General features: G+C 35.5%; 1 protein-coding gene across 6 annotated transcripts in view; it reads right to left on the bottom strand.

Annotated features, from left to right (window-relative positions):
- Positions 1-12,630, bottom strand: part of LOC124622748 (spermatogenesis-associated protein 6) — a 192,299-nt gene extending 179,669 nt beyond the window's left edge. For all 6 annotated transcript variants that reach the window (XM_047148578.1, XM_047148563.1, XM_047148548.1 and 3 more), the window contains exon 1: positions 12,381-12,630. In XM_047148578.1, the coding sequence (XP_047004534.1) occupies positions 12,381-12,428 (48 nt within the window). In that variant the 5' untranslated portion in view covers positions 12,429-12,630. The remainder of the gene's footprint in view (positions 1-12,380) is intronic.
- Positions 12,631-12,869: the final 239 nt, after the last annotated feature.

Raw genomic sequence — 12,869 nt, forward strand, 5'->3', positions numbered from 1 at the left:
GTAATCAGACATTTCGGCAATCCCCTCTTCTGAAGGCACGAATGGACAGCAAACAAACTCTGTTAACAATCATAATACATGAGCTTTGGTTCAGATATTTTTCCAATGGCTCTAATGTACACAAGAGTTGTAGCCCTAGTAAAGAAACATTAATGTGGAAAATACTGAAAACTAATGGCCAGTTTTGCTACTCACGTTATTCCAAAAAATAACAGAACTAATCATGAATGACAGATTAAGCAGTTACATCAACTTTCTTAACAAAGCACAGTTTGACTTCCAAGGGAGCAGAAGTACAATACTGGTTATAACAGAGTTCACAAAAGTGGCAATTAAAGCTCTCAGCTAGTATGACTATGATACAGGCATATTTTTAGATCACCACAGCTTTTGACACGGTTGACCATACACACTGTAAAATGTAGTAGAAGGACTAGGTACATGAGAAGTAGTTAATATCCAAACAGCAGAAAAGGGCCATAAGAATAAGAACTAAGAGCAATATGCAGCTTCTTATAAGGTGATATGTAAACAATTTAGGAGTGAAAGCAACAGCTCACCAAACAAAGGAAACACTGAGTCTACAACTACATCTGTAGACTGCAAACCAGTGTGAACTGCATAGCAGAGGGTACGCCCCACTGTACCAGTTATTATGGTTTCTTCTCATTCCATTCCCGCATGGAGCACAGGAAGAATGATTCTTTAAATGTCTCTGTGCATATTGTAATTAATCTAATCTTGTGCTCAAGATCCATATATGGGGGTTGTAACATATTCCTAGTCAGCATTTAAAGTCAGTTATTGAAACTTTGTTGAGTAGGTTTTCTCAGGACAGATGATATCTGTCTTCAACAGTCTGTCAGTTCAGTTTCTTCAGCATCTCTGGGGCACAATTCCACAGATCAGACAAACCTCTGACCATTCATGCTGCCCTTCTATATATATATATATATATATATATATATATATATATATATATACCACATCTCCCATTAGTTCTATCCGGTACAGATTCCACACACTTCAGCAATATTCTAGAATGGGTCACGAGTGATTTCTACGCAATCTCCTTTGTGGACTGATCGCATTTCCCCAGTATTCTACAAATAAACTGTTCTCTACCCTCTGTTTTAACCACAACTGAGCCTATGTGATCATTCTATTTCATTTTTCTAGAAAGTGTTATACCCAGATATCTGTAAGAGTTGGCTGATTCCAGCTGTGACACATTGATATTATAATCACAAATTTTTTTATGTGCACAATCTTACATTTTTGAACATTTAAAGCAATTTGCCAATCTTTTCATCACTTTGAAACCTTATAATGAACTGAGGGAATATTTGTGCAGTTTCTTTCAAACAGTATTAACAGCATCATCTGCAGAATGTCTGAGATAATGATGAATTGTTTGCAAGGTCATTAGTATACAACATGAACAGTGAGGATCCCAACACACTTCCTTGGGACATGTCCGAAGTAACTTCTGCATCTGAAGATGACTGCCCATCCAAGATGGCATGCTGCGTCCTCCTTACCAAAAGATCCTCAATCCAGTCAAAAATTTTGCTTGATACCCCACATGATCATACTTTCAACAATAAGTGTAGATGTGGTTCTCAGTAACATGCTTTTTGGAAACCCAGAAATACTGCATCTACCTGACTGCCTTGATTCAAAGCTTGCAGTGCATCATGTGAGAAAAGGGTAAGTTGCATTTTGGAGGATCAGTGGTTTTGGAATCCATGCTTGTTGACAAAACCAATCTGTTCAAGATGCCTAATTATGTTTGAGCTAAGAATATGTTCTGAGATTCTACATCAAATTGATGTCAGGATACCGGATGATAGTTTGCTTCTACTACCCTTCCTGTAGATTTGTGTGATCTGTGCTTTCTTCTCAACACCACCGATACTAATACTTGTTTCATTCATTCATTCATTTTAATCTACACAAAAAAGAACTTACCTAAAGTAAAATGCAGAGCAAATATACATTGCTCTACAGCACTAGGACGAACAGGTGTATCTATATGTCCTACCACAGACTGTCAAAATCAGTTAACAGTTATGAACTTATGGGCCACAAATTATTTAACAAACTTCCACAAGCTATACAAAATTTACCAGTGCAACAATACAAACACTTTATGACTGGTTAGTTGTAAGCCATTTCTACAATATAAAGGATTTCATTACCTGTGATATTAAACTGTAAAGTTAATAATAGTTCTGTTCTTTTATAGCATGTACTGAATTGTATTATGTGTATGACTTTGTCTATTGCTGTAATGGCTTAAAGACAATGAAATTATTATTATTATTATTTCAGTTGTACAAGGACTAAACTGGCACACTTTTCCTGGATTTTCCTTTGTAAAGGGACATTTGAAAGCAGAACCACCAATTTCAGGTTTTGCTTTGATTCCCTCCATCTCAGTTCCTGTCTTATTCATGAGTGACTGGTTACCTAACTTTGGTACCACTAAAAGCCTTTACATATGACCAGAATTTCTGTGGGTTCTGTAAAAAAGTATTTGACAATATTTTCCTACAGTAGTAATTAAAGGCTCCTCACACTGCTCTCTTGACAGCCACACACATTTAATTAGCATCTCTCTATTCATGCTTTGTTTTACACATATATTATGCTGTTGTCCCTGTTTCTTTAGAAGTTTTTTTTTTTTTTTTTTCAGTGACTGTAGCGTCCCTCTCATTATGAACTGTTCTTTTGGATAAATATTTCTAGTGCATGGCCAACTATTCTTCTAAACCCGGGCCATAGTTCCTCTACAAGCTCCTGTCCTGTACTGAAAGTTTCTAATTTCTCAGTTACATATATCACTACTGCTGTTTTATCTAGTTTACTGAACATATAACAAAAGACTGCTATAAATTTGAACTTTTGGCCAAAAGGACATCTTAAAAGTAGAAAACACACACACAATCATGCAACCACAACCCACACACACATGACCACTGTCTATGGAACATGTGTTTTCTACTTTAGGAGGGGAACTTTTGGCTGAAAGCTTAAATGTACAGCACTCTTTTTGTTGTGCCTGTGTGTGACTTGATGTCTCCTCTACATGACAAGTACAAATCTGTCCTTTTCACAATATTGTTGTTATTCCACCATGGATTTTACATTGTTTGATCCCAATGAACATACATAGCTTTCTATTTGTTTTAGTTATCCTCTGTACACTGGTAATCATGTTGCCAGAACTGTGTCATGGTCCCTTGTACCAGTTTTGATGTGGACTACCTCAAAGATGTTATGTCCATTTGTTGGCATTAGATCTAATATATTTCCATTATGAGTAGTGCTCCAAACTATCTGTTCTAGATAGTTTACTGAGAAACACTTCATAATGTTTCACAGGATGTATTGTCAAGCCGATCACTAACAAAACTGTAATGCTCTCAGCTATTGCTGGATGATTTACGTCTCAACTGATTCTTGTGATTGAGGAACTTACATAGAAGCAAAATGAAGTTCTCTGTTACATGTGGAGGCGAGTCTGGTGGGCAACAGGAGGATTCTATTACTATTTTACATCCACCTCTGATACTGAGTCTTGTCCAAACATTCCCCCACGCAGCTCCAGCTTCAATTTCTATCTCGGTGGATTTGAGTTTCTTGTCTACTGCAACAAATACACCAACTCCATTGGCCTCCTCCAGCTCTGTCAACAGACAAATATTTTGTCTTTCTTGTGTGCTTGCCAATGACAATGCTTCCAGTATTCAGTGAGTTGTTACTTTCACTCATAAATTAATCAAAAAACTGGATATACTTATGGCACCAACTGATTCTGTGTATCAATCTGTTGTGCATCATATAGACACAGGTATGGAAATTGTATATGTAGGTGGATATAAGGTTTCGGCAAATGTAAGTAGAGACATTATAGAGCGAGGAGTTGCCATATATGTTAAAATCTGTCATAATGTGAAAAATTTGAAACCTAAAAAATTTTGTGTAGAGGAACATACAGAAGCATGTGCATGTGAGCTTCAACTGAATAATGGCGCTTTTATAACTGTAGCCTTGTATAGGTCCCCATTGGGAAATTTTCAACTATTTTTGAAAAGCTTGGATTCCTTGTTGTGCTATCTGTCAGACAGAGGAAAGCAAATTATTGTTTGTGAGGATTTCAACGTAGGTTTTCTGAAAGAGTCCGATAGAAAGCTTGATCTTGTATTACTTGGTTCTTTCAATTTGACATCAGTTATTGATTTTTCTACTTGGGTGGTACAGGAAAGCAGCACACTTTTAGATAATACGAAGATGGCATCTGTTCTTTCGGACATATCCAAAAGAACAGATGCCATTGGTGACCATGCAGCTCTCTAGAATGAAATTACAATTAAATCAATACCATTAGCTGCTGACGGGCATTGATATATAATATCAACGCCCATCAGCAGCTAATGGTATTGATTTAATTGTAATTTCTGCTAGATCATGTTTTCACAGACCAAGATAAATTTATTCAAATAAAAACTTTTCCTGTTAAAAATGGTCTGTCTGATCATGATGCACAGCTACTTACAGTATATGATATAGCTCCATATAGTAATGCAAAACAGTCCTCCAAATTAGTGCATTCAATTAATGATTTAACAATTCAAAATTTTAGGGAAAGCTTGAAACAGTTAGGCTTGGATGAGGTGTACAGGGAACATGATGCTAGTTTAAAATTTAACGTATTTTGTGATACTTTTGTGAGTATATTTGAAAACAGTTTCCCTAAGAAAACAGTGAAATATAATTGTAAGAAACCATGTAAAAAGCCATGGCTTACTAAAGGGATGAAAATATCTTGTACACAGAAAAGGGAAATGTGTCTTATAGCTAGGAGTAGTGCTGATGCTGAAATCCTGAAACATTATAAAAACTACTGCACTGTATTAAGAAAAGTTATTAAAAAGTCCGAGGGAAACACGACAACTGAGAGCACAGGAATACTGTTATTTCTAGCAAACACAATGAAAAGTTTGTTAACAAAAAGTCAGAAGTAGAAAATTTTTTAATAATCATTTTTTAAGTGTTGCAGAGAAAATAAAATCCAGCTATTCATTAGAAAATGCAAGGCAGTATATGGAAGAGGCAGTACCCATGCAAATTGTAAAATTGAAATTCAACCCACTTCTCCTACTGAAATTAGGAAAATAATAAAGTCACTTAAAAGTAAAAGCTCATATGGAATCGACTGCATTTCCAACAGAGTACTGAAAGCTTGTTCCCAACAAATAAGTACGGTTCTCAGCCACATATGTAGTAGTTTACTGAAATGGGGCATTTTTCCAGATAGACTGAAATATGCTATTGTTAAACAATTGCACAAAAAAAGGGGATAGATCTGATGCTAACAACTACTGTCCAATCTCACTTCTGACAGCTTTATCCAAAATTCTTGAAAAAGTAATGTATTCAAGAGTAGTATCACATATTGGTAAAAATGAAGTACTAACAAAATGTCAATTTGCTTTTCAGAAACGCTCTTCAACAGAAAATGTTATATATGCTTTCACTGATCAAATATTAAATGGATTGAATAACCAAATATCACCCATTGAGATATTTTGTGATCTCTCAAAGGCTTTTGATTGTGTGGATCATGAAAATTTTCTAGATAAGCTTAAATATTGTGGTATGAGCGGAACAGTGCACAAATGATTTAATTCATACTTAACTGGAAGAATGCAGAAGGTTGAAATTAACAGTATAGATAGTCTGCAAAAACCAGCAGAGTCTTCTAACTGGGGAGGTATCAAGAATTGTGTCCCACAGGGTTCAGTCTTGGGTCCCTTAGTGTTCTTAATATATATTAATGACTTGCCACTCTATATTCACGAAGATGCAAAGCTAGTTCTTTTTGCTGATGACACGAGTATAATAACCACATCCAAAAAGCAAGAATCAGCTGAGGAAATTGCAAATAAGGTCTTTCAGAAAATTATTAAGTGTTTCTCTGCAAATGGACTCTCACTAAATTTTGAGAAAACACAGTTTATACAATTCTGTGCAGTAAATGGCATAACACCATTTATAAATATAGGCTATGAACAGAAGTCTGTTGCTAACGCAGAATACTCAAAATTTCTGGGTGCTTTCCTATGGCATCATATTTTGGGGCAATTCATCATTAAGAGAGACAGTATTCATTGCACAAAAGCGTGTAATCAGAATAATAGGTGGAGCCTACCCAAGATAATCTTGCAGACATTTATTTAAGGAACTCAGGATATTTACAGTACCTTCGCAATACATATATTCACTTATGAAATTTGTCATTAATAACCCATCCCAATTTAAAAATAACAGCAAAGTGTATAGCTACAACACTAGAAGAAAGGATGATCTTCACTATTCTGGAATAAATCTCACTTTGGCACAGAAAGGGGTGAATTTTTCTGCCACAAAAATCTTTGGTCATTTGCCAAGTAGTATTAAAAGTCTGACAGATAGAAAACCAACATTGAAAAGCAAATTAAAAGAATTTCTGAATGATAACTCCTTCTACCCAATAGATGAAGTAACAAGGATTAATATATGATGTACGTATGTGCACATAAAGAAAAAAATTATTACATCTCTCACCAACAATTTTGCACATGATCACAGAAGGAGAGCCAATTTGGACTTATATTTATGAAAAACACAAACAAAATGCTTAATACAAAATTGTTAAGCCTTTCGTGGCCACTTTTTGACAAACTGCCTATTGGCTTCTGTGTCGGGTTCTTCGGCTGACAGTCATCTAATGATTTTACTGCATTTTCTACAAGGGGTCGAAATTTAAAATAAAAATAAATATAAATAATACATTGTCCAAGGAGATGAAACAGTTCATTAAAACATATATCGTAAGGAAAGTGCTGGTAGAATGTAAATAATTTAAGAGTACAGAAGATCACTCACCAAATAGCAGAAGGGTGGACACAAAAACAGAATGAAAGCTTTCCTAGGTCTTGGGCAAATCCTTCAATAGGCTAAGCTAGCAAAGTTTTTACTTTTTAGTGTGCCTGTTGATGACTCAATAGGAAGATGAGGAGACTGGGATGGACAGAGATTGGAGGAGCGGGGGAGGGGGGGGGGGCAGGTGATAGGGAGATTAGAAGCTATATCCAATTCCCGTGCATATTAGAAACTTTTTCTTTTCCATTTACCCATATTGAGATACAGCAATGCATGACCGGATACAGTTAGTAGTAGTAGTAATAATAATAATAATTATTATTATTATTATTGCGAGTTTGCCCAAAATGGTGTCAAAGAGATCACAAATCAGTGGATAAGATACAATGTAGAACACAAGTAGAAAAGTGATATCAAAGCTTGATGGCAAAGAAAGTTTCATTATTACATCACATTTATTCAGTAAATCACTGATTAAGTATGGAGCACCAGAGGGCTATGTAGAGGGGGTCTTTATTCTTCCTTCTTTATACTGCTGATGTAAACGACTTTATTAAAGCAAAAAAAAAAAAAAAAAAAAAAAAAAAAAAAAAAAAAAAAAAAAAAAAAAAAAAGAAGCATTTGCAGATGAAACCATTAGGCCCCTATTTTAATTACAGCTGCTGAAAGATATTTATGGAATCAGCAGCAGATGCTTCAGTGTCTGATTACTGGCTGTTTTTGACAAAATAAGATCATATAGGATGAAGGCTCTAGTTTTGGCCACTAGCCCACTTATGGCCACCTTGATGTCAAAGGTTAATTTTTAAGCTTCTCTGGAATACCAGCCAGTTCTACTACAGATTATTATAAACTTTGTGAAAGGCTCTATTCATTTGTCTACATAATCATTCTTTTGTCTGTTTCTATTTGGAAACACCATTTTTTTAAATGATCAGTGTTGCAGAAGCTGGGTTTTACAGAAGTTTTCTTTAAGCAACACATGACTGTTTTTTTGTATTTTACATGTTTAAATAAAACATCAGAAGAAACTTAATCTGTTCAGAGGTAAGATAAGACATTATATTTTAATTTCTTTTAAGTTTTATATCGCTCAGCCTAAAAACATGTTATCAAAAGTATGTGGCCATTAACAGATCCATATTTAGCCCTGGTTCCATGTTATGGCCATGCATGTGGCCGTAAGTGGAGATATATATGTATCCTGTTTTGGCCACTTCTAAAAACTGATACAAAAACATGAATATTAGTGTTCTGTCCTACACTAAGCTAGGCTAATTTTATTTAAATAGGCTTATTAAAATATTTTTGGTATTTTTATGTCAATATATACCTCATTGTTAGTAATGTCTTGGCATATCATACTAATTTACCTCTGCTTGTAAGATACAAAATATGCAATAGGCATTATTCAAATATGCAACATTCTTTAACTCCATCTTTGTGCATTATTTATAGGAAAAATGAGTCAACCAAAGAATAAGAAGTTTCAGTACCCTCCCAGCAAAGTTAAAGATGCTCTAAAGGCTATTGATGAAGGAATGAAGGTTGCTACTACAAGCAAGTTGTACAAAGTTCCAAGGACAACATTAAGAAACAAAATTTCTGGTGTATCTCCAAAAGAATCTACAGGGCACTGTGGTCCACATTCTGTCTTAGGAGAACAAATTGAAAAAAAATTGGTGGACTGGGTTTTGGACTGTTCTAGCATGGGATTTCTAGTTACTAAAGAAAATCTCTGTGCATCTGTGCAAAAACTTATTGAGAGTGCAGATATGGAAAGTTGTAAGGCTACATTTACTAATAATCAACCTGGAAAAAAGTGGTATAATGGATTTCTTAAGAGACACAAGGTTCTGTCACAAAACATGCAGAATATGTCAATAGGGCTAGAGGTTCTGTTACAGAAGAGAAAATAAGAAACTGGTTTCACGAAGTATCCATCACTTTAAATTATATTGATGTGTCAAATGCCCCAAATAGAATTTTTAATATGGATGAAACTTCTTTTTTTTCTGGCTCCTAAAGGGGAATTAATCGTAGGTTCTCATGGACATCATGTTTATGATGAGTCATGTAACTCTGACAAAGATAACGTTACTACATTGTTTGCAGTGAATGCTGCTGGAAAATTTGCTCCTCCCTTAACGCTGTTCAAATATGCAAGGATTCCAGCATCATTGATGAAAGCAGCTCCTCAAAACTGGGGCACTGGAAAAACAGAAAATGGGTGGATGACAGGTGAAAGTTTTTTTGAGTATATAACAAATGTATTTGATCCGTTCTTGAAAGAAGCTGAAATTCCCCGGCCTGTAGTAATATTTTTAGATGGACACTGCTCTCATTTGACACTTCATTTGAGCAGATATTGTAGGGAAAATAAGATCATTCTAGTTACTCTCCATCCCAATTCTACACACATCTTGCAACCATTAGATGTAGCTGTCTTTGGACCTATGAAAAAAATGTGGAAGAAGATTGTTCAAAAATGGCGTTTTGAAATAATGGCACTGAAATTTCAAAATCTGATGTACCTTCTGTTCTGTCACAAATTATTACATAACCTAAAATGGTGGCAAATATTTGTGCTGGTTTCAGGGCAACTGGTCTGTTTCCATTTAATGTGAACAATGTAGATTACAGCAAGATAGTTGTTCATAGTATACCAGCCTCAACCACAGTTCGGACAAATGAGGAACTTCAGAGACATTTCTCATATATAGAAAAGCAAATTGATCCTGTCCTTCTAGATGAGTTCAGAGCAACCAAGAGAAGGAATCATGAGTGGGAAGGAAATCAAGAAGCATTATTACTTTTCAAGTTCTGAAGAAAAATAGCTGATGAGGTTGAAATGCATTGTGCTAGTGGTAACACTGATGACATTCTGACAGATAGCTTAGCGCCTCCCTCCGAAGATAATCAAACAGAGGATCTTTCACAAAACACAGACAGACTTAATCCTTCATCCATTCAAAATGTTGATAATACTGACATATCTTCAACACGCAGCAGCATTTTACAGAATTCAGGAAGATATATCAACAACCCCCAATAGTATTTCACATAATTCAGATACTCCAACATCCAACCATAGTCCATCTTCAGTGCGTATCCAAGTGACACCACCAAAATCATTAGCAACAGTTTTTGAAAGTGTCATCACTTGGCCAGAACCCAAACAATGAGGCACAAAGAGAAAGAAAGAACATACACCCACTGTTGTGACTAGTGACAAGTGGGTGGAATATCATGAACTGAAGGAAAAAGAAAAGCAGGAGAAGGAGCAGGAAAAAAGGAAGAGAAAAGCTATGAAGGAGTTAAAGTCCAAAGAACAGCACTTGGCATTATCTCATGTAAAAAAGGGGAAAACAAGAAACAGACAAGAGTTAAGTGATAGGCCAACAAGTTCTTCTGAGGAAGAAGAATGGACGGACAGTGGAAGCAGTTTAGATGACTACGTAGAAGGAGATGAAGATGAAATACCAGAAAATGTGAAACTACCTTCGAGTGAGAAATTGAAAGTAGGGGACTTTATTTTGGTATAATTTAGTTTAACAGGAAATAGAAGAACAAGACCTGCAATTTTTAAGTATGTATCTGTAATTTTGAAAGTGCTTTCCGACTCTGAATATGAAATTCAGTGCCTAAAAAGTTCTAATGTTCAGAAAACTTGTTTCGAATACATTGAAAATGATGTTTCGATTATAACGGATGAAGGTATTATAGGGAAACTGCTAGATCCAGTCTTGATGCAAGAAGGACGTTCATTAAAAACAAAGTTCCCTGGTTCCATTGATACTCATGAGAAATAAACTTGTCTGGAAGTTGATTTAAGTAATTACTGGGACAATACTTCGCCTAATGATTTTTTTTCTGTTCATTCAGTTTCTGTACCTTTTACCTATTTGATGTATGTTTGTTGTCTTATATACTTGTATAAAGCACAAATTACTTTCTGGCACATGGATTGACAATTATTTTAGCCATAGTTTTATTATAATATGAAGTGGCCATAAGTGGGGACACAACTAGCTATAAGTAGGGTTAACATGGCCAAAACTGGGGAAATGCGCCATTTATTTTTCAATATTTTTTTCTGCTTTTGTTATACAACTTAGAATATTTGTTTTTACATGGTTGTAATGTGTAGACTTTGAAGCAATAGATACAATTTTTTTGAAGTAATTCGTATACTTTCTTCCTATACTAAAAATGTGACGTATCTCGAATTGCCCTTAATGTGGCCATAACTGGGGCCTCGACCCTAGCAGAAACTTTTCATTAATTTCTACTCTTGCCCACTAACACAAAAATGTGATACAATATCATGTCTTACACTCTGTACCTGATGTTAAACATTCTAGGAATAGAACCACAAAACAATTTAAAATGGGACTATCTTGTGAAAGCCCTTGAAACAAGGCTCTCAAAGGCTAGTTATGCTCTTTGTGTCCTAAGCCAACGTACAACAGGTCAACAGTGATTCAGTCATATTATGAATACTTTCACTCATTACTTCAATACATGCCCATCTGTGGAAACTCAGCCCCAGCAAAATCTCTTTAGGATACGGAGAAAAGCTATCACGACTATCTGCAGCTTAAAGAAACTTGTAGACATTTCGCCCAGCTGAAAATGAGCCTGCCAAGCCTCCACTTATACTGGCATCTCTTAAACTTAACTGGGGCCTTATGACAAAATAAACATGACTACGGTAGCCACAAAGTAAGAAACAGCTGTAATGTCTCAATCTAGAACAACATAGTGTCAGTAAAGTATTTCAGGCATAGCAGTTACATTATTCATTAGTCTACCTAATGATTTATATAACAGAAGCGACATAAAAATTCGTTCAAATATTAGTTATTTCTGATGGAGCAATGCCGTTGCTCAGTAAAAGAATTCTTTAATTGTAAAACATTGCTTTTGTGTACCGAATTACGGATACTGTTATAAAACAGTGCTTATGTATAGCGAATTACGGATACTTTCAACAACTTAAATGGCACTGTTTGTTGCTTTTGACTGTAATTTACAAATTTCGGCTTGTTTCACCACCCTGTCTCAACTTTGTTTTGTTCTGTGTTCAGTACACTATTTACGTATGTAATGGGTCAGAATTGACCAATAACTGATGACGATGCCGGAGATATTCACTCTTCATTCCACTTAAAGTATTCGTTAACCGTGGTGGCTTCCAGCTGATGTTACAATAGGGGGCAACTGACTTAAGCACAATTCATTTAGGAATCGGGGAAACTGGAGGAATGGAACTTCCGTCGCGAAGGTAACATCATACTTTCTAAAATTAAATCTTTTATTTTTTTTCTTTGACTTATACATTTTGTCACGTTTGTACTAAACACGAGGTAACATACAAGATACACAAAACGGCAAATTGCAGTATCTATGCAACTTACAATATGAGAGTAAGATCTTTACTAACTTACAGCGTGCACTTCAATTTCTAGTACAAAATTAGTGACTTTCCTGCGCATTTTGGTGTTCTTCCGTGGTACTAGTCAATAGACTTTTTTCTAATATAACGGTAATTTTGAGATGTGCGTATCATTCTTCTCGGCACAAACGTCTAGGCGTGTATTTTTCGGAAAATGTTGGTATTTATCAGCACTACATGATGTCAGTTAACACAATGTTTACACATTATTGTCCAAAGTGTGCTCCGTCACTACCAGTGCGCTCAATACTCAACTATTAAGATCTTTGATTTTCTCGACAGACCAAAGCGTTATCCATTTATCGCTCGCTATGGGATGCACCTGCCTGTTGTGTCTACCAGAGAATTGGTTGCTTTTATTGATTTATTTTGGCTTCTAGCCACAATAATTTAAACAAAATGACAGAGCAGGGTAACAGACATACAACCGTGATCTGATACACTGCGGAGAGGAGACATTCATAAATGTGTGTACAGAATA

Source organism: Schistocerca americana, chromosome 1, assembly GCF_021461395.2.
Source record: "Schistocerca americana isolate TAMUIC-IGC-003095 chromosome 1, iqSchAmer2.1, whole genome shotgun sequence".
Lineage (NCBI taxonomy): Eukaryota > Metazoa > Arthropoda > Insecta > Orthoptera > Acrididae > Schistocerca > Schistocerca americana.